The 22,099-nt window shown below is 52.1% G+C and overlaps 1 protein-coding gene across 4 annotated transcripts in view; it reads left to right on the top strand.

The window, feature by feature from the left end:
• Window positions 1-22,099, top strand: part of SH3PXD2A (SH3 and PX domains 2A) — a 257,697-nt gene that overhangs the window by 112,737 nt on the left and 122,861 nt on the right. For all 4 annotated transcript variants that reach the window (XR_010341754.1, XM_012439465.3, XM_012439467.3 and 1 more), the window contains exon 4: window positions 10,178-10,254. Coding sequence is in view for 3 of the 4 variants with exons in the window: in XM_012439465.3 (XP_012294888.1) it covers window positions 10,178-10,254 (77 nt within the window). In the remaining variant the exon portion in view is untranslated. The remainder of the gene's footprint in view (window positions 1-10,177; window positions 10,255-22,099) is intronic.

Genomic DNA, 22,099 nt, shown 5'->3' on the forward strand with positions numbered 1-22,099 from the left:
GGGACAGCTTGGCCCCGGTGCGGGCTTCTGAGCTAACCACACTCTGGCCCCACTCTGTCTGGGTCCTGGAGGGGGTGTCCACCCCTCTCCACAGGCCTGGCTGAAGCTGCTGTCCCTAACATGTGGGATGAGCTGTATTTGCTAGTCCCCCAGGGGTCTGGGGGTGTTTAAATGAGAGACAGCCTAGAGCAAGCCGGTGTGAACACTCACACTCACCGTTCAGCAAGTCACTGTCAGGGTCCCTGTGTGCCAGTCCTTGTGCTGGGCCCTGAGGATACATTTGTGGGCTTCACTGACCACAGGAAGCTTGCATTCTGTCCTGAGGGAACCCTGTAAAGAGGCAGATTCATAAGATCATTATCAATGGTGGCAGATTCTGGGAGGGAAATAATGGAGGCCGGGTAGAGAGGCTGCGTGGCCAGCAAAGGCCTCCTGATGAGGGTGCAAGATGACAGCCGGGCAAAGGGCAGCGGAAACAGTGCTCTAGGAAGGGACAGTGGCGAGCACGCAGGCCCTGAGGTGGGGAAGAGCAGGATGTGCCTGTGGCGTGGGTGAAGTGATGGGAGACGGGCATGTGGAGAGAGAGGCAGGAGACGTAGCCTGCCCAGCATCCAGGGCTGCAGAAGCAAATTTGGATTTTATCCTCAGCACCCTGGGCAATTACTGAAAGGGTTAAGCAAGGGTTATGGTTTGAGAATGTTATTCTGAGGCCAGGTGCAGTGGCACACTATCTGTAATCCCAGTACTCTGGGAGGATCGCTTGAGCCCAGAAGTTCAAGACCAGCCTGGGCTACATGGTGAAACCTAGTTTCTACAAAAAAAGAAAAAACAAAAAATTAGCCTGGTATGGTGGTACATGCCACCATAATCCCAGCTACTTGGGAGGCCAAGGTGGGAGAATCACTTGAAGCCCAGAGGCAGAGGTTGCAGTGAGCCAAGATCACTCCCCTGCACTCCAGCCTGGCTGACAGAGCAAGACCGTGTCTCAATAAATAAAAATGAAAAAGAAAGAAATGGTTCTGGTCCCATGGCTCTAGAATGTGCTCTAGAAAAGACTTCCATTCCATTTGGTTCAGCAAAGATGTGTCAGCCTGTTCATGGGCCTGGGACTAGGTGCTTTATCACTAGCAGACACCCATAAAATCCCAGTTGACCCACCTGGGGTGAGGGAGAGAAAGATACTGTTCCCTTCAGCCTGGCTCTGCTCGCTGGGTGTGGGAACCTCCGAGATCGTTCTTCCCTCCGAGGTGCGCTGATGCTTTCTGCAGGTGAACCGTGGCTGCTGGAGGGTGAAGGCTTTGCTCTGTCATGAACCCCACTGGGCTTTTGCAAGTGTGTCTCCCTGGGTGTGTGGGAGCGGGTGGGGAGTGCCAGAGCAGAAAGACACACCTGTGTGAGTCACCCCAGAATGCCCCAAGGGGGCAGGTGGAGCGAACAATTGGCCAATCGGCTGCCTGGCCATTGTGTCACGTCCTCTGCTGCTGGGCCTCGGAGAAATGGGAGCCGTGTGGGAGACACGGATGTGTTTATGGGGTGGGTGAATCAGGAAGGGCGGCCGCAGGCTGAGAGGAGCTCATGTTTGGCCTTGGTGGGAAGCCAAGTGGATGGACTGGGTGCCTGGGAAATGCTTCTGGTGCTTGGATTCCACGTGGCCAGCAAGGAGACAGGCAGGGCCCACCCCACCCCATCCCACCCACTTGACTGGAATTGTCAACTCATAAGAGATCCAATTTGTTCACCATTTACCATGGGCAGGGCTCCATGTTAAATGCTTTTACACACTCATTCATTGGCTCTTCACAATAGTCCTTTGCCTTAGGTATTACTGCCCCCCATTTTGCAGTTTGAGGAAACTGGGATTCGAATAGGTTGTGTCTCGTCCCCTGTCACATAACAGTAAGTGGCAGAGCCAGATGTACCAGTCAGGACTCGCCTGGTGACGAGAAATAGACCCATCTCACTCTGGCTTAAGAAAAAGGGGAAACTTACTGGTTCACATAACTGAAAACCAAGAGTAATGGTTTCAGGCATAGCGGGATCTAGGGGACCAAATCTGTGTCTCTTAAGCCCTCAGTTTGGCTCTCTTTTCTGTTGACTTAATTCTCCGATAGACTTCCCCCAAATGGTAACAGAGATACATAAAGATGCTTCCTAGCAGCTTAAAGCTTGGCACTTATGAGTTAGCAGCAGCTGTAGAGAGAGAACACGTCTCTTTCTGGTAGTTCCAGCAACAGTCCCAGGCTGATTCCCACCAGACCAACTTGGGTCACATGCCCATGGCTGGACTGTACTGACTGATCAGCCCCTGAGTTTGGAATGGGATCAGCCCCACTGAAATCCCATGGACTGAGCATGAAGGAGGGATTGTTTCCCAAAGGAAAATTAGGGCACTGTAATAATTAAAAGCTGGCAGCAAACCTACCAGTGCCTCCCATGCTAGACTACAAGCCAGAGGCAGGGTCTAGAGATTCATGGGAGCCAGATCTCAGGGCATGGAGTCAGCACGCCTGGGCTGCTGACCTTTGCCATTGGGATTGTGTCTTTCCAGAACCTGCATGTGCCCACTGCTTCCAGCCTCAGCTGGGCCTCACTCCAGCCCTCCCCCAGCAAGTGAATGGCAACAAAGCCAGATGTTGCAAGTGAAAAGCAGGATTGGGTGTCAGGGTGTGATCTGAGCCAGGTACGAGGCTATAGACTCTGGGGAATGTCATCTCAGCTGCACCAGAAGCTGGAGGCAACCCAGCAGGGGAGCAGATGGCCTGCAGTCCCCAGGCTGCAGAGGGTCAGAGGTGGCATGTGAGTTTCAGGGACAGCACTTAAAAAGACAAGCAGGGGCCTGCCCATCAGCCACTCCCACCCTAGCCTAGGCAGGGCTAACCCAGCTGAAGGCTGGGTGGCCCGGCAGTCAGAAAACAGCTGAACATCAAGGGCAGGGCCAGCTTTCAGGAAGGCTGGGGAGCCAGCAGAGGCTGTTTCACCATTCTTCTCCCCCTGCCCACTACATCCTCTTCCATCCAGGCCTCTCTGCTCTGTGCTCTCTTCCCTAGCGAGACCCTGTTGTTGAGTGAGAAGCCGGTGCCTGCTCATACTTAGGTGTGAATGGTTAATAAGGCTCACTGTATGATTCTCCAGGGAGGAGTTCAGGCATCTTGACCAAAATCTTAAAGAAACTAATTCTGATTCTGCAATCTCAGGCCTCAAAGAAGTAGGCTGTGAGATTGTTTGTTTAGTTGGGTATTCTTAGGGCCCAGGGCATACCCTCTTGGTGTCTGCTTGCTTTAAACCATCAAAAGGCCCAGCCTGGGCCAGATGCAGTGGCTCAGGCCTACAATCCCAGCACTTTGGAAGGCTGCGGCAAGAGGATCGCTTGAGGCCAGGAGTTCGGGACCAGCCTGGGCAACATAACAAGACCCCATTTCTACAAAAATGTAGCCAGGTGTTGTACGCACCTGCAGTCCCAGCTACTCGGGAGGCCGAGGTGGGAGGATCGCTTAAGCCCAGGAGTCCAAGGCTGCAGTGAGCCATGATAGCCTGGGTGGACTCCAGCCTGGGTGGTAGACGAGGTCCTGTCTCAAAAACAAAAAAAGAGTCCCAGGCTGCTTCTCCCTGGACTAGCTTGGATCACCAAGCCTCAGTGACTCCGGGAGTTGAGGGTTGGTAACAGCCTCTCAAAATCAAATAGACTGAGAATGAAGGAGGGGTGGTCTGTGTTTTGATTTTCATGGTGAAGGAAGCCCCATTAGTGGAATCATGGTTATATTCTCTCTGCTCTCCTCTGCCCAGGGCCCTTCATTTAAGAGCTTCTGTCAAAAAAATAAAAAAATTTTAAAAAGGCTGGGCACGGTGGCTCACGCCTGTAATCCTAGCACTTTGGGAGGCTGAGGTGGGTGGATCACCTGAGGTCAGGAGTTCAAGACCAGCCTGGCCATCATGGTGAAACCCCATCTTGAAAAATAAATAAATAAAATAAAATAAAGAGCTTCTGTCTTCATCAATCTGTCAGCAAACAGCACAGGTGAAAGCGTCTGATGAGGGCAACTGGACATGGGGTCCTTGGCTGGCCCCGCCCACTTTGCACAGGGACCTGGTCAGGTCTCAGGACCGCAGAGAGCTGTGGGAGTGGGAGACTTAACCTCTCCTCCTTCCTCCCACACTCACTGCCTGTGTCTTATCTCCCCAGAGCATGCATGTCACCCATGTTGGGGAGGGAGGTTCCCTCTGGGAATCCTCACATCTTCCTTCCTCCAGTTGATCTGGGAAATCTGTTCATCTCTTCTCTTCTGGGTGTCACATCAGCCCTCAGAGCCAGAGAAGGACCCGCCCCCCATTCGCTCACCTTCAGGTCCCCACGTCAGCTTGCATCTCTCCTCAGGCTCAGCTTGCATCTTTCCTCAGGCTCAGAGACCCCGGAGCTGCTCAGTCCAGACACTCCCCGTCCCCACCCTGCCGAGAGCTTCAGGCTGCACCCACATCCATGTCACCTAGCACCATGCCAGACATGTCCAGGGACTCAGGGAGTAGAGAACCCACCCCTGTCCTCAGGGTCACTACAATCCACTTAGGGATACAGGGCCCGGTCAGGTGACTGGTCTGCCTGGTGACTCTCCCATAACTGCCTGTGGTAGGTTGAAGAACGGCTCCCAAAAAGGTATGTCCAAGTCCTAACCCCTTGAAACCTGTGAAGCTGGCCTCATTTGGAGAAAGGGTCTTGGCAGATGTAATTAAGGATTTCAAAATGAGATCATCCTGGATTTAGGGTGGACACTAAATAAACTCAATGACAGGTGTTCTTATGAGACAAGGCAGAAGAAACGTGAGACACAGGCACGGGGCAGGAAGGCCATGTAAAGACCGAGGCGGAGACTGGAGTGATGCTGCCACGGGCCAAGAGATGCCTGGAGCCCCAGAAGCTGGAAGAGGTGCAGAAGGACTCTCCCCTGGTGCCTCCAGAAGGAGCGTGACACTGCTGGCACTGTGATTTCAGACTTCCGGCCTCCAGAACCAGCAGTGAATACATTCTTGGGTGGTTGTTTGTTTTGAGACAGTCTCACTCTTTCACCCAGGCGGGAGTACAGTGGCACGATCACAACTCACTGCAGCCTCAACCTCCCAGCCTCAAGCAATCCTCCCACTTCAGCCTCCTGAGTAGCTGGCATCACAGGTGTGCACCACCATGCCCAGCTGATATGTTTTTAGCATTTTGTAGAGACTGTGTTGCCTAGTCTGGTCTTAAACTCCTGAGCTCAAGCGATCCTCCATCCTCAGCCTCCCAAATAGCTGGGATTACAGGCATGAGCCACCATGGTCTGTCAGATTCCTGTTATTTTAAGCCACCGAGTTTGTGGTCATTTGTGCCAGCAGCCTTAGGTGACAACTGCATCCCACCTTCCTTTCTGTTCTCAGGCCCAGTTAGAAGAGCAGGAGGGCTGTCCTTGGGGCATGAGCCTCTGCACCGCGCGGTCTGTGGGCTCCAGGCCCTCCTGTGCTCTCCCGGTTTCTTCGGCAAGTCTCCCTTGACAGTCCGGGCTCTCTGGGCTACATTGAGGGGAGGGGTTGTGAGCATCTGTCTCCTTGGAGGCCAGGGTGGCTGGGAGGAGCTGGCTTTCCTTGAGCCCAGGGGGCTGCTGACCCTGTTTCTATAAATCAGAGGACTCCTTGGGAAAGTGAGAGGGGGTCCTGAAGAGGGTGGCTCTCTGACAAATTCTGCAGGACATCAGGGGAGAGAGGGCCAGAGTGGGGCGACTGCCAGAGGGCCCTGGAGGTTGGCAAGGAAGCGGGAGACAAGCATTCAAGGAAGGCTTCATGGGGGAGGCAGTGTGGAACTGTGCCTTAAGGACAGTTCCTTGAGGGTTGATTGGCAGACCCAAGGGCACTTGGAATAAAAGCAAAGTCTCTTCTGTGGCTGCAGGCTCTTTTCTTTTCCACCTTCCATCAAGCCCAGGTCTTTCTGTCCCAGGGCCTTGGCTGTTATAGTTCCCTCTGGCTAGCCCTCTCATTTCAGACCTTTGCACCACTGCTTTCTTCTCCTTGACATCTCCACTGAAGCCCAGAGAAGCTTCCTTGACCACTGAATTCTCCCTCCCTCCTGGCACCCCTCCTCACATTACTTTGTGTTATTATCTCTGTATAGGTGGGAGGAGACATGGAAGTGTAACCAAACCACTCACTAGATGTGAAAATGTATACTGTCTTCTTCCCATGCCCACCCCCTTCCCATTAGAAGGTTAACTCCTGAGAGCAAGGCCCCCATCTGTCTGGTTCACTGCAATGCTCCCAGCACCTGGAACAGCACCTGACTTGGGACAGGCCTCCATCAGGACAGTGCTGGGTGGATCAAGGGAAGGAAGGAAGGATGGAAGGAAAGAAGGAAAGGCAGGGGGAAGCCTTCCAAGAATGAATGGCATTCCAGGTGGCAGAAAAGGCAGGGAAGAGGGAGTTGTACATGCATGCATAGACACTGTGAGTGTGAAGAGGAGAGGCTGCCAGGAATGGATCAGCCCGCTCAGACCAGAAGAGGTCCCAGGCGACTTCTATAATCAGTGCAGTTGGGTCCTAGTTCTTGGAGGTTGCTGTCAAACTCTTCATGGCTGGTGTGGGGACCTGGCCAGTGGAACTGGCCGCTTTCAGGACTGTGTCTGGAGATTCTATTTGTCGAGGGCCCCAGGCCCTGGTTCTCATAAGAGCCCATCCCATACATACTACTTTCCCAAGAAGAGCCCTGGAGGCTGTGCTGTGGTTGGTCTAGAGGTTTAGCTGTTCTCATCTCCTTCACATACAGAATAAAATCTAAGGTCCTCATGGTGGCTCTCAAGGCCTTACACGATCCAAACCCAAAGGTCATGGCTCCCCACCACTCTCTAAGCTTTAAAACCTCAGGTTGAAACCCAGCTCAGCCACTTGATAGCTGTGTGACTTCGGACAGGTCCTTCAACCTCTCTGAGCTGCTATCTCCTCTAGGATAAAATGGGCCTGGTTAAAGTACTTGCTTCAAGGTTGTTGCGAGGATAAAGGGAGGGAATTCAGTGAAAAGCTTTTAGTGTGCACCTGGTGTGCACCGAGCACTTAGCTACCATTAACCCTGTCCTCACTCCTCCTCTGCCCGCTAAAGTCCCCACTATAAATCAATCTTAGGGCTTCTGGAGGGAGCATCCATAGATCCCAGGCCCCAGATGAGCACATCGAAGTCCCCTTGGAGAAGGGACCTGTTACAGGGTCACACAGTCAGCCTGTGGCTTGGGTGGGACTTGAACCCAGGACTCGCACCAGACGCCCGCACTCCTTCTCTGGTCTCACCTCTTCCCAGCCCAGAGTGGCAGGAGGAGGGACCTGCAGTTACTGCTTGGATGCCGCCGGCTGCACAGCTTTTTCTCCGCTTTCAGCACTGAGTTAATCTGATGAGTTAGGTCTGTTTCATGCCCCGCGCAGTCTTCCTTGCAATGCTCGTCAGGTTCCTGGGCCAGCATCTGCATGGCTTCGAAGCCTCTGGCAGAAGCTGAGCCTCCCCGTCAACAGGCTGCATTACATTTACAAGAGGCCTTTAATGCCCTGTGGTCTCGGCTTCCTTAATGGGGATTTTCCTCCTCCTCCTTTTTCTCTCCCCCTTTTATATGGTCACCGGTTTGGCTTTCGGAGTGTGGTTTGGATTCCTAACAGAGAAGTCAAGACTGGAGAATCCCTTCCAGGCCCTCCCTCCCTCTCTCCCCTACAGGCGGACGGTGCCAAAGCCCTGGGAAAAGAAAACGCTGATCCTGTCGGGATTTCAGCGGGAAAGAGGGAAGCCCCATTGGGCTTCCAAAAACTCATCTGGGAATTGGCTTGTGCAGAAATTCTCCTCTGACCCTGCAAGTGAGCAGCAGATCCAGGAGCCTGGTGGGGAGGACTGGGCAGCCCCAGGCTCAGTGGCCCGGTGGCCTCACTCAGAGTGCAGCTCGAGGGGCAGGATGGGGTCCTGTGCCTGGGGCCAGGGTGGGGAGGAGTCAGGTGGCTCCTCTCTCCTACCTCCCCATCCCAACCTATCCCTCCCTCCTCTGGACCTCGTACACCTTCGGGGAGGCCTCAGTGCTCCTTAACTAGATTTTAAAATGAGTTCTGTCTGCAACTAGGTCAGGAATGATCTAAGACCCAGCCAGAGCTTTGGCCAATGCTGAGGTTGGGGACTGGGAGAGGGACCTCATTTACCTCCCCATCTCCCTCCTTTCCTTTTTGTCCCCTGACAGGAGGAGAAAGGACAGGAGTGCCATTTTTGGAGGCTGAGGCCCTGCTCCATGCAGGTTTGTGGGCCCTGCCCCTGCCCTCCTGTGGTCCCCCCGGATTTCCTCTGTATCTCAGATGGTCACAGGGCCCTGCTCGTATGGCTGGACCACTGGTGTCACTGAGTCCAGGCATCCCTCAGCTCCTGACAGACAACCGCCTGAGGTAGAAAGGCCCAGAATTCCAGCCCCAGGACCACCCGTCTTCTTGGCAGTCCTGAGCACAGGTCTCCTCGTGTTTTCACTTTTACACAGCATCCCCCTGGCCCCACACATGTAGCCTGTGGCATGCGAGCAATCAAGTGACAGCCAACCAAAAAAGGGTAGGAAGCAAAGAGGCAAAGGAATCCTGAATCTGTAACATCTTCCCCCAAGGAGCAGCAGCGTCTCCAGTGTCTGGATAAATGTTTTATCTCCTTTCAAGAGGAACGCAAAGCAGAGCTGCTTCATCTTGATGACGTCGTCTGTCTGCACAGTGTTGTCCATCTGACAGGGAGATGGCCCGCTCTCTGGCTTCAGAGAGGAGAGGAGGAAGGAGAGCTTGAGCAAGAGTCCAGGAGAGGAACAAGAATGACCCAGCAAGCACTCATTGAGCATCTGCTGAATGCTAATCCTAGTGCTCCACAGAGTGTGGGGGCAGACAGGAGGGGTGAGCTGCAGAGCCATCGCGGACAGATGAGAGAGACCCACAGGAAGCAAGTCACATACCATGGGACACGCTCACACGTTCCACTGTCTGACTTCAGCAGGGCTGGCGACCAGTGCTCGTGGTGGCAGGGAAGTCAGGGATGGCTGCAGCTGTGGTTTTCATAGCCCCCGGGTTCCCTGTCTCACCTCTGGCTGCCAAAGGCTGCTCACCAGAGCCACTGGGGCTCTCTACCTTGGGGCTTTGTCTAGCCATGGGTGCACACTCGAAGACGTGCTGGAGTTAACGCCTTCGGAGACAGCCCTCAGTGACAGACAGGGAGTTGGTGGGTAGATCCCCAGCCTCCGCGTGCCAGGTACATTCTCTGTCATCTCCTGGAGCCCCCCAGCAGAACTGAGCTCCGACTGCCTACCATGACTAACTGGGCTGATAACACTTGCTTCCCCTTCCTGCCCTTACCGTCCCACTCCCCTAAGATTTCTTGGGATCACCTCCAAAATAAACAAATGCCAGTCAAATCCTTGTTTCTGGGGATGCGTCTGGGTTCAGATTCTAAATTTCACAGACTAGAAAAGGACTATGCCTTGACGCATTTGTTGTGATTGAATGTGGCTTGCTTGGGAGAGCCAGCTGGGAAGGGCTGAGGGGCTGGCATTTCCTATAAGCTTTGCCCATACCTGTAGAGGGGTGTCCCAGCCCAGCTGGCAGCAGCCCGTATGGCTGGAGGCTGTGCGCGCAAAGAGGCCAGGAAACACTCAGACTGGGACAGCCGTGCTTCCCTTGGTATTGCCTTGTGCCCGCCCTGGAAGGAGCCACCCACCTAGACTAAGAATAGGAATTCCTGCCCAGCTGGCAGGAACGAATGCCGATTTCTCAAGGAGGGATGGGCCTGAAAACAAAGCGTAGCATGTGGGCTGGGCTCTACTTTGTGTTGATTTGCAAGGTCACTTGAGAGCCGCGCCCACTCCAGGCATTCATCGATCCTGCCATTAGATCCAGGCAAGGTGGCCTGGCCAAGTCGCTTATTGAATCCCAAGATGGCAGCCTCCAGGGCTCCACACCTGCCAGAGAGGTCCTGGGCTCTCAGCCTAGGGTGCCTCCTGCCCTCCAGGAAAGGTGACCGCTCCTCTCTTTTTTCCTCAACCATGGACAGGGGTGGTGGAGAGGGGTGGTGGCATGTAGTGCTGGACTAAGATGCTGAGAAGCCAGGGGAGTGGGGAATGAGAGGGTCCCCGTGGCAGTTTTAGCCAGAATTCCCCACTCATGAGCATCTCTCTTCCAGGCAAGATCCTCTTCCGCAGAAGCCACATCCGGGACGTAGCTGTGAAGAGGCTGAAGCCTATCGATGAGTACTGCCGGGTAAGAGTGTGTCTGGGGCTGGGGGAGGGGCTCAGGGAGGGCTCCGGGGAGGGGAGGGGCCCATCCGCCTGAGTCTGTCCATCTGTGAAAGAAGGCTGCTGTACAGAACCCTCCAGAGGCCTGGTGTTTCCTGGCCAGAGGGGTGGGCATGGGGTCACCCCGTAGCTGGGCCACTCTCTGGGACACAAAGACCTCAGGTTCACAGTTAAGCCTCTGTGCCTGTCAGGACATATCCATGTTTACAAAACACGGCTTTAAGTCACTTCCTGTGGGAAGTGAACTGAGCTCAGGAGCTAAGTCAAGGAGCCTCGTGCTCCTTCCTGCTTGCTTCTCTATGTGGGATTTTGCTGTACATAGAAGGACTGTTTCTTTGAATTCCTGTTGAGATGTTGTGGAAATCAGTTCAGTAGCATCAGCAGCGCACATTTGTTAATTTCCCTAAATCTTGGTAACTACAAATGTTCATATACACATTTTTACAGATGCAGGTGTACACACACACACACACACACACACACACACACACATTAACATAGCCAGTGCCAAAGAGCAGGCAGGAGAAGGACAGCAGTGTCATGCGCCAGAGCCCACCTGTCTGTCTGCTTGATTAGAGCCCAGCGCTCCTGCGGTGAGCATGAGCGGCTACTAGCGGCTCTCAGTTTCCTTGGCACGTGGCCTCTGGAGGGCCAGACTTCCCGGGTTCAAAGCCTTGACTAATTTTGTGAACTTGGGCAAGTTGCTTAACTTCCCTGAGCCTCAATTTCCACATCTGTCCAGTAGGGAGGTGAACACACAGGGTGCCTCCACACAGGGTGGTCACGAGGATGTGATGAGCTGGCACATTGTAAGGCCGCAGCACAGCATCTGGCTCGGAGGAAGCATTCAGCAGATGCTTTTGTGATTATTTTTACAAAGGGCAAACAATTTGTTTTTTAAAAACAAGCAAATGAAAAGGCTTTATTTTTTATTTTATTTATTTATTTATTTTGGTGAGACAAAGTCTCGCTCTGTGGCCCAGGCTGGAGTGCAGTGGCGCTATCTCGGCTCACTGTAACCTCCACTTCCTGGATTCAAGCAATTCTTGTGCCTCAGCCTTCCGAGTAACTGGGCTTATAGGCACGCGCCACCACGCCTCGCTAATTTTTGTATTTTTAGTAGAGACCTGGTTTTGCCATATTGGCTAGGCTGGTCTCAAACTCCTGGCCTCAAGTGATCTGCCTGTTTCAGCCTCCCAAAGTGCTGAGATTACAGATGTAAGCCACCGCACCTGGCCTTTTTTTTTTTCTTTTTTTTTTGAGATGGAGTCTCCCTTTGTCACCCAGGCTGGAGTGCAGTGGTGCAATCTCGACTCACTGCAACCTCCACCTCCGAGTTTCAAGAGATTCTCCTACCTCAGCCTCCTGAGTAGCTGATTACAGGTGCGCACACCATGCCCAGACAATTTTTGTATTTTTAGTAGAGACGGGGTTTCACCATGTTGGTCAGGCTGGTCTAGAACCCCTGACCTCGTGATCCACCCCGCTTGGCCTCCCAAAGTTCTGGGATTACAGGCATGAGCCACCGTGCCCAGCCCCCGGCCATATTTTTAACATGTTTTCAAGACAGGGTCTCATTCTGTTGCCCGGGCTGGTGAAAGACTTTATTAAAAGCAAATAAAAAGTTAAAAGGCAAATAAAAAATAAAAACAAGCAAATAAAAAAGCAAACACTAAATAATTTAATGTTTCTACTGGGCACCATTGGCTTTAGTGGAGCTAGAATTTCGTAGTTAAATGAAACCCACTGTGGTTCCTGACTCAAAAATCTTGAGAAGACGTGGTATAATGTATTATAATGTGGCAAATGTAGTCTACGGTTTCACAGGTGCTGGTATTAGCGTATCGGAGGGAGAAGAGCTGGAGTCGAATCCCAGTGCCCACTTACTAGCTACATGACCTTGGGCAAGTTGCTTTGCCTCTCTGAGCCCTAGTTTGCTCATCTGTAAAATGAATATAAAAACACTATCTCACATGGGGGCAGAGTAGGAAGAATATATATCACAGTGTCCTCATACAGAGCTGTTGCAGGAGGATCACTTGAGGCCAGGAGTTCAAGACCAGCCTGAGCAGCATAGCGAGACCTCGTCTCTCCAAAAAAAGTTTAAAATTAGCCAGGCGTGGTAGCACACACCTGTAGTTGAGGTGAGAGGACTGCTTGAGTCAGGAGATCAAGGCTGCAGTGAGCTATGATCACGCCACCGCACTCCAGCCTGGGTAACAGGGAAAGATCCTGTCCCTAAAAAAAATAAGTAAGTAAAAATGTTGAAATAAGAACCAACTTGCTAAGTTTATTATCTGGTGTTCCCAAGCCTATGAGAAAAAAAGACAATGTACTCTCCATTAAACTGAAGCTTGAATTTCATGACTGTGCACGTTATACTTGGGTCACATGTTCTGCCTTATTTTAAAAGGATACCCCAATGCTGGATTCCCTTAAGCTAGAAACTCTTCTTCAGACCAATATTCATTTTTCTCTTTAACAGACATTCACTGTTTCTGGTTAAATTGATGGCTGCAGCCTGAGCTTTTATTTCTCTTTAATCCTTTCCCAAGAAGCTAAATAAATGGGCAAAACTAATGGGGGAAGGGGCAAAGGGTGGGAGGAAGGCTTTTCCAGCTGGGATTTATAGCCAGATTAGCCAGCCCAAGGCATCTGCAGTTGGGCTCCATGGAAATGTGGTCTGCTGGATCATCCGGAGGAGGAAGTGATAGCATCTTATCTCCTGGGATCAGGCTTTGAACAGGACTCCTGATTCAGAGGGGCTCTGGAGCTCCAGTGTGCCATGGGTAGCTGGAGGAGCCACTGAAGTGGGGTCTGCAAGAGGAGGGGTCTCCTAACCTGATTAGCACAGATGGAAACTGCCCAGAGCCAGACAAGGAACGGAGCCATGGGTCCACCAAGCAGACAGCCATCTGTCTCACAGGCAGTGATTTACTGTGAGAATGGCCGGGGGTGAGACAGTTCAGAGTGACCTTTAATTCTGCTGAACTAGGAGGCTGGGATCTGTGGTCTGATTGTCTAAGAAACCCACTGACCTTGGAATGGTCTTTAGAGACAAGTCCATGGCCACTGCCACCAGCTTTGCATTTCACAGCTCTGCCTCCATACGGGCCACTCAGCATCACTGCCAACCCCAGCCAGCTTCACAGCCAGTGCCGTGTGCAGTCCGCTCCACGGCCAGCCCTTCCCCTGTCTCTCCCTGCCCTGGTCTATGCACTGCCTAGTGCCTCTGGAGTCTCTACTCACAGTCCCCTGCATAGCCCACCTGCTTAGCTGACCATCTTCCTTGGACCTGCTGGACAATGTGGGCTCAGAGTCTGGGGTTTGAAGGGAATTCAAATGCACCCAAAATTGTGCAGCTGGCTCTGCACCCCGAGCAGCCAGCTCCCTACGAGGACTCGGGCATAGAAAGTCTGACCGTGCAGTGGACCTCCCCAGACTTCAAGCTCCCTGCCCTTGCTGGCCAGCCAGTCCCACTGCCTAATGGCGGTTTCATAGCCCAATCTCAGCGTTAATTTTTAACATATAGGCAGCAGATTGGATAAGAATCACCGAAAATTTACCACATGCCGACTGAGTAATCATTTTATGTGGCACTTGAGGGTCAGGTGTGTATGAAGAGGGGTTCCAAAGGCATTTCTTTAACTTCATAAATTAACATAAAGGGCAACATGATAATGCAGTTAATATTTAATGGGCAGGACTCCACAAGTTGAAGACTTTCATCAGACTAACAAGAGTCAGCTATACCATAGAGGCTTGGACTCACCGTTTTTAAGTGACTCTGTTTACCCCATTCCTAGGGGTGAAATACATGTTTGCAGTGTTTGTTCAGGGAATAAAATAAATCTTCTAGGGAGGAGTTCAGAGAGGAATGTGAGAGTGTTTGAGAATGATCAACTCAGCCTTTGACATGTTAATGACAATTATACAAGTCTCCACTTCCTGGTTGGTACGACTAGAATTTTTTTGCTACCCAGATAGCTGAGCTTGTTTCTAGTATTCGTCTGTCCGTGACACATTTGCTTTCAGAGATCAATGGCTTTCTTTGCAGGAGGGAAGAGGGATTGGGTGCGGTCAGGCTTAGGCGCAGGAAGTCTGAGCCCAACAAGAGGTCAGCCTTGAAGGGTAAGGATCTCCTGACCCTCCCATCTGCACCACCCTGACTCATTCATTTTTATGCCCACTTACCAGACTTGAAAACTGAGGCTATTGCATGGCGGTGGTTCCTAGTCCCAGGTATTCTCCTTTCCTCTGTGGGATTTTCCACCACAGCCAATCACTGGCTCTCCCCCTGGGGAGAGTAACGTCATTCCTGTGGTCCTTGTTCTGAAAGCAGACCTGGCCCAGGAAAGGCCTTGCCAGTGGGGAGACTTACGCAGAGGCCAAGGCTGATCCGTTCATGAGGGGCCTCCTGAGTGGCCTGGTGCTCTGGGGGAACCCAAGTAGTGAAATCTCGCCATCTCCCTGACAGACCCAGGAGAAGGAGTTTCTAGGCTGAGATAAAGCAGATCCTGTCCCTTTTCTCCTTAAAGACCTTCAGAGGGCCGGGCACAGTGGCTTATGCCTGTAATCCCAGCACTTTGGGAGGCCAAGGTGAGCCGATTGCTTGAGCTCAGGGGTTTGAGACCATCCTGGGCAACATGGTGAAACCCCATCTCAACAAAAAAATACAAAAAGTAGCTGGGTGTGATAGTGCACGCCTATAGTTCCAGCTACTCAGGAGGCTGAGGTAGGAGGGTCACTGGAGCCTGGGAGGTAGAGGCTGCAGTGAACCATGATTGCACCATGGCACTCCAGCCTGGGTGACAGAGTGAGACCCTGTTTCAAAAAAACACAGGACTCTTTCAGAGGAGTCCCACTGCCCCCGAGAACATCTGAGCACCTCAGCCGGGCCCTCTGTGGGCTGGTTCCAAGTGCTGCTGGAGCCTCAGCCCCTACCTCTCTCTTCCACATCCTACAGTTCAGATCAGCAGACAGGAGGCCTTCCCCAACCAGCCAGTCCTCCGCCTCTGAGCCTGTTCTGGTCCCCTGCCTGGGGGCACATTCAGCTTCCACAGTGGGCCCCTCCATAAGCCTCACGACTCCCCAGGAACAGCTGATCACGCCTGCCATTCTGCCCCCAGAGGACTGTGCCCACCCTCGACTCTGCACATTTCTCCTCTGCAGGAGGGTGACTCCTGTGTGTCCATCTTCTCCCAGATCTGAGCTCCTTAAGAGCCACATCTGTTATCTCTGTGTCTTCCCTAATAAACAGGAAGTCCAGCCCTAAGGGGGTGTCTAGCCTGTGTCTGATGACAAGATGGAAAGATCACAAGTAGACAAAACTTCCTCAGAAGGTGACGTGTCCCCCAGGCCCTGACGTACTAAGATCCCTCGTGAAATGGCTTAAACTGCTACCAGGAATTAGACACCATTTACATTTCAAGGGGAGTCGCTGCTCAGATCCTTCAAAAAGAAAACCCATGTGTTTTGAATACTCTGATTTTAGAAATTCAGTGAGACCCCAGCTTTCTAGATGGTGACCTAGGAAGAACAGTCTGGGCAGTTAGAGGCAGCCCCAGAGGTGAGGCTGAAAGGACACAGGTGGGAGGCCAGAGGCGCAGGATGCCAGCGCCCTATTGCCACACCTCCAAGCCCACCCAGAGCGGCCAGGCTTTTACCTATAAGATTTCCAGGGACTAGAAAATGATGTTTAAAAAAAAAAAAAAAATTGTGCGGGAAGGAGCACTTAAAAAAAAAAAAGAAATTAAAGAAAAGAAACTGATGCTGCTGAAAAGACAGGAGCAGTTGCCGGGTGCGGTCACTCACACATGTAATCCCAGCACTTTCGGAGGCCAAGGTGGGCAGATCACATGGTTAGGAGTTCGAGACCAGCTTGACCAACATGATGAAACCCCGTCTCTACTAAAAATACAAAAATCAGCTGGGCATAGTGGGGCACACCTGTAATCCCAGTTACTCAGGAGGCTGAGGCAGGAGAATCACTTGAACCCTGTACGCAGAGGTTGCAGTGAGTCGAGATCACGCCATTGCACTCCAGCCTGGGCAACAAGAGCAAGACTCGGTCTGAACAAAAAAAAGAGAGAGAGAGAGAGAGAGAGAAGCAGTTGATCCTGTGTAAAGAGTGGACACCCATGGTGTTTTGCCAAATGCAGAGCTTTACTTTTTGTCCTGACACTGGTGGGCTCTGTGGAGGATGACTGTTTCCAAGCAGAGGGCCTGAGCACAGTCTGCCTGGGCCCCCTCCTATGCCACTTGCATGTGCCAAGACCAGACTTGTGGCCACCATGTCTGAGTGGAGGTCTCAGAGACACACAATGCATCCTCCTTCTCCCTTGTCTACACCTGAACCATTGGCCATGATGACACTCAGTGCTAAGTGATGGCTCATGTCATGGTCCCCAGAGGCAGGAGCTGGAGACTGCGGGACAGTCCAAGACTGGAAAAGGGGACACTGCAGGACTAGCTGAGGGCAAAACCTGAATGGCTCTTCAGCACCTCATTACCAGTCCCCCGACCCAGGTACCCACTACCCCAGCCCCTTCCTGCATGCCATTTCTGCAGATCTGCTCTCAGCCAGCTCACTGACCCCCAGTTCACAGAATGACAGGGTTAGAGGGGACTGAGGCCAGCTCAGCTGACATCCTCCAGAGACCTGCATGGTTCCAGCAGCCCCACAGGACAGTGCTTCCTGCCACTCGCCCCAGAACCGGAGGGCTATAAAGTCATGCTCATTTCATCCCTTCTCCAACCTGAGGCCTTCAGAACCCTCTGAGCTCACCTGAGCTCTATTAGAAAGTCTCAATTATATTGATTGATAGATCAGACAGATGAATCCACTGGTGATGGTGCTGTTTACAGTTAGAGTTGTTAACAGTTAGACCTGGAAGAAATTTCAGAATGTCTCAAATCTAGATTCGCCTCAGCTGTTTTCCACCGTATGTCACGAGGAGTTGTTAGGAAAATCAGCACCATAGTCAAACATCGTGGGTAAAGCTGGAGGCAGCGGGGAGTCGATCAAGGCATAGGCTCTGGACTCAGCCTGATTCAAAATTTTGCTACTTATGGTTGGATGTGGTGGGTCATGCTTGTAATGCCAGCACTTTGGGAGGCCGAGGCAGGTGGGTCACTTGAGGTCAGGAGTTCGAGACCAGCCTGGCCAACTTGGCAAAAACCCGTCTCTACTAAAAATACACAAATTAGCTAGGTGTGGTGTCACATGCCTGTAATCCCAACTACTCAGGAGGCTGAGATAGGAGAATCACTTGAACCCAGGAGGTGGAGGTTGCAGTGAGTTGAGATCGTGCCATTGCACTCCAACCTAGGTGACAGAGTGAGACTTCGTCTAAAAAAAAAAAACTTTGCTGCTTACTAGCTGTGAGGCCTCAGGGAATTACTTAACCTCTTCCTGCTGTAGTCTCTTCTTCTGTAAAACTGAAATCATAGTCACTCTGTCCCCTTAGAGTTGGTGTGCTGATTAAATGACACATCCCACAGGATGTTGTTAGTAGTAAGTAGTAAATGCTGGCCTGTGCTAAGCTCTACAGGTTTCTTTTCTGCAGGACTTCTCAGTCTTTGTGATGGTCATAAACATGGTAATCCCCAAGGCTAAGATCAGGGACTGTCAAAGCAGATTTCACATGTGCCTACAGAGTGCATTTCACCTCATCAGGCAGTTCTTCCATGAGACATACTTCAGGATTCCATTTTATCTTGGAAGAAATGACAACCAGAGAGGTGACGTGAGCTGCCTAAGGTCACACAGCAAGTATATAACTGCAGAACTGGAACTAGAGTTCAACTCTCCTGTCTCTCATTCTAGTGCTCTCTCGAGTGTGCATCACTGCTTTCTCCTAAAGAATGACGATGGCAGCAGTGACACTAATGCTATCACGGCTCTCATCTACTGAGTGCTTATCCTTCACCTGGTATTGCACTAAGCTTCTCGTATTCATCTCACTTAACCTCCTAACAGCTAGGTAGGTGCCACGTCTCATCCCAGAGCTCAGAGAGGGGAGGAATGCATCCAGCCTCACATAGCCCATAAATGGCAGAGCCAGGACCCAAACCCACATTTGCCTGCAGCCTAAGATCCTGAGGTTCTGAGGCCCTGACTTCACCACCACATGGCATACATCATGAATGTCTCATGGCAGAAATTTAGACCTGAGCTGGGATGCTAACTCTGGTATACTCATGTATGTGGCCCCCCACCCTGTTCTTCTCAGAATGGCTGGGCTTGGGGGTTCCCTGGCCCTGGCCATCATCACCAGCCCAGGCTGTGGGGAGTCACTGCTCAGCACCACCCTCTCCTGCCAAATGATTTTGGCCAGAGCTGAGCTTTGGCAGCAGCTCTGATGGAAGCTGCTCTGGGCTGAGAGCCTCTTGTCAGCCTGAAATCAGGACAAGCCCTCCACGCGACTCCCCTCAAGGGCTCCCTGTTAAATAAAGATGCCGCAGTGGTTCCACCAAAAGGCCTCTTTGTCTGAGGCCCTCGCATCCTCTGCCTCCGGAATGCCGGTCTCTGTCGGCATGAAGAGCCCCTCTGTTCCCTGCCAGGGCTGGGTGAGCTGTGGCCGGCCAGGGTCTGTGCTTAGGGTGGGTGGCAGCGCTGAGCTGGGAGGTCACTAGCCCTCCAGGATGCTGAAACCCGCCCTCTCCTGCCCTGCGTCCCTCCCTCACTTTCAGGGGGGTCACCCGGCAGTGACTGTCTGCACACAGCTGGGATCCCTGGTAATGGTTTCCTCCTGCCCTTCCCGACCCCATCAGCGCTCCCTCTGAGGCCCCCCCGTCCTCCCTGCCAGAGGCCTTGATGCTCATGCCTGACTTTCTCTCCCTCCCTCTCGCTCCCTGTCTCTCTCTTTCCTCAGTTTTTCATTTCTCTTTCCTTCTATCCTGCCCAAGGAGATCACAGCATAAACTGCGTGCATCAAATTAGACTTAAACACTTTGGGGGCAGCCTCCACCCATCTGACCTTCACAGCCTGGGGCTTGGATTCTGCCCCTTTCCTCACTTATGGCTTCACCCCCAGCAGCCTCAGTGTCCCCATCGTACATGGAGACAATGATGTCTACCTCCGGGACAAAATGGGGTGACATGTCATCAGATTTGCTCTCTCTCATCCCTGTAAAACCAGGCACAGCCCCATGTGTGACACGCACTGCCAAGCCCTCACTGTTTGGTGGATGCCTGGAGGAGTCGAGGGGCCAAGGGCAGGGCCTGACGCATAGCTGCTCATTTAATGTTCATTTTCCTTTCCCGTTTCTTACCTATTGATGGAGATGTGCTATGTTAGAGACCCCCGGAAAGCCACAAGCCCCTGAAGGAGTGATGGGAGTTGCTTCATGACCTCTCACCTGCTATGGTCTGCTCCTGTCTCATCTTGCCTGGGTGTGGGTTTGGCACTGAGAAGGGCCCATCTTGGTAGGATGGCTGCTGCTAGATGGCACACTTGAGTTGTTATCTAGCCAGCTCAGAGAATGACTAAACCATCACTTTCCTCTTCCTCAGTATTATAATTCTATTGACGAGCCTAAGATTATCTGTGGGTTTTTTGCCCCACTGTCTTGTCCCATGGCTCCTGGCTATTGGGCTTAGAGACACGGAAATCTTTACTACTTTATCCATTTTTCATTCATTCATTTATTTAAACAAATATGAATCGAGTGCCTGCTCAATGTCAGGTACTCTACTAGGATCTGGGGACACAGGAGTCAACAGAACAGACTAAAATCCCTACCTGCATGGAGCTTACCTTCCAGTGAGGCTTTCCCACCCTCCGTGGGTTCCTGTAGGCAGGCCACATGGTCTCCGCACACCTCCAGATCCTCACCTGTAGTATGGGGATGAGAATCGGGCCCTCATGAGGACCCTCGCAAGGATTTCCAGAAACAATACTCACAGACTCACTGTACTTGGCCCGGGAGCCACTGGATCCAGGCCTTGCGTCTGAAGCTGGTCATGTGTGTGAGGTTTCGGGAGGTGGGGGCATGGGACAGGGTCCTGTCTTACAGACCAGGAGGCTTCTCATCACAGTTTCTCACACGCTGTTTGTTGGCTCCTCCAGTCCAGGGTTGTTCTGTCTTCTCCTGGCTCTAGCCCTTGGTTCCCTGTCCCCCATCCCTCAACCCTGCTTTGGCAGTGTCCTCTCCTGTCGGTTTGGACCAAGGGATCCTTCCTTGCCCCAGCATTTCTCCCCATACTAAATTGAGGGGCCCAGAAAGCAGGGCTACACCTGGCCTCACCCTATACCCCCAACTCCTCCATGTCGGACTGGGCCAGCTCGGGGTCCTGTGGCCGGTGTGCAGCATGAACTCTGGCTACCTTCTTTTTATTTTATTTTGTTTTACTTATTTATTGTGGGCTTTTTGGTTTTGTTGTTTTGTTTAGTTTGGTTTTTTGAGACAGAGTCTCGCTGTGTCACCGAGGCTGGAGTGCAGCGGTGCAATCTCAGCTCACTGCAACCTCCGCCTCCCGGGTTCAAGTGATTCTCCTGCCTAAGCCTCCTGAGTAGCTGCCATTACAGGCGCCCGCCACCGTACCCAGCTAATTTTTGTATTTTTAGTAGAGATGGGGTTTCACCATGTTGGCCAGGCTGGTCTCCAACTGCTGACCTCAAGTGATCTACCTGCCTCGGTCTCCCAAAGTGCTGGGATTACAGGCGTGAGCCACCTCGCCCGGCCTGACTCTGACCACCTCCTAACCTAGTGCCTCACTTTCCAGCTGCAGACTCGCCCCCTGCCTGGATGACAAGCTCACAGCTGGTGCACACGCTTGCCATGACCACTCTTCCCATAGGAAGAGTGGTCATCACTTCTCCTCTCTGCTTGTCCAAACCCTGCCAACTCCACTAGCCGTGCTCATGCCCAGAAGCCTTTCCACATCCTTCACTTTGCACTGTTTCCCCAGATATCCTCAGCTTTGCCTAAAACAGGCCCTGCTAGCCATGCCCCTGCCTGCCTCCCATGGCCCCCTCCCTTGCTGTGGGCCCTCAGGCCACACTGGCCTTCATTCATCTCCTGGAACCAACATGCTTGATCACCCTGCCTCTACCTTGACCAGTTAGTTCTTACCCATCTTTCAGAACTTAGCTTTAGAGAGCTCTTCCTGAAACACTGCCTCCCCATCTCCTGCATCTTCTTGGGTCCTATCAAACTCCATCATAGAACTCCGTCGTCCTTGGCAGCACTTAACAACTTGTCATTAAATAATTAATTGTGCGGTCAGTGTTTAGAGAGTGTGAATGCCTGGTGCAGCTGAAGTGTGGCTAGTGGGAGACAAGCCTGGGAGGACGTGACCTTGGACTGTCGGGTTAGGGATCTTGGACTTTTTCTGTGTGCAGGAGGGAATTCCCTCAGGTTCCTGCAGAACGGCTAGCTCCTGAGGACCCTGAGACCCCAGGGTTCCAGGGTTCAGTGGTCTGTTTAGTTTGTTGACTGGCTGGTTGGATGGTTGGTTGATCATTTGACTGGATGGTTTATAGGTAGGTTGATTTCATAACTGGATAGGTTTTTTTTTATTATTATTGTCTTGTTGATTATTGGCTGGTTGGTTAGTTGGTCAGTTAGTTGACTGATTAGTTAGTTGAGAGAAATGGATAAAAAGGAGGAAAGGAAGGAAGGTTGATTGCTTCATACATTCTTTGATTGGTTGATTTGTTGGGTAGTTGTCTGGGTGGACAAGTGGGTGGCTGGTTGACCATGTCTTCCATGGCAGCTCTTGATCCTCTCTGTCACTGTTGGTGCAGGGTGACACTGTCTTGGTTTTCCTGTTCCCAGGTGCTTCATACCTAATGCCCTTTCTT

This window comes from Aotus nancymaae, unplaced genomic scaffold, assembly GCF_030222135.1.
Source record: "Aotus nancymaae isolate 86718 unplaced genomic scaffold, 86718_ANA_hifiasm-v0.15.2.pri h1tg000010l, whole genome shotgun sequence".
NCBI lineage: Eukaryota > Metazoa > Chordata > Mammalia > Primates > Aotidae > Aotus > Aotus nancymaae.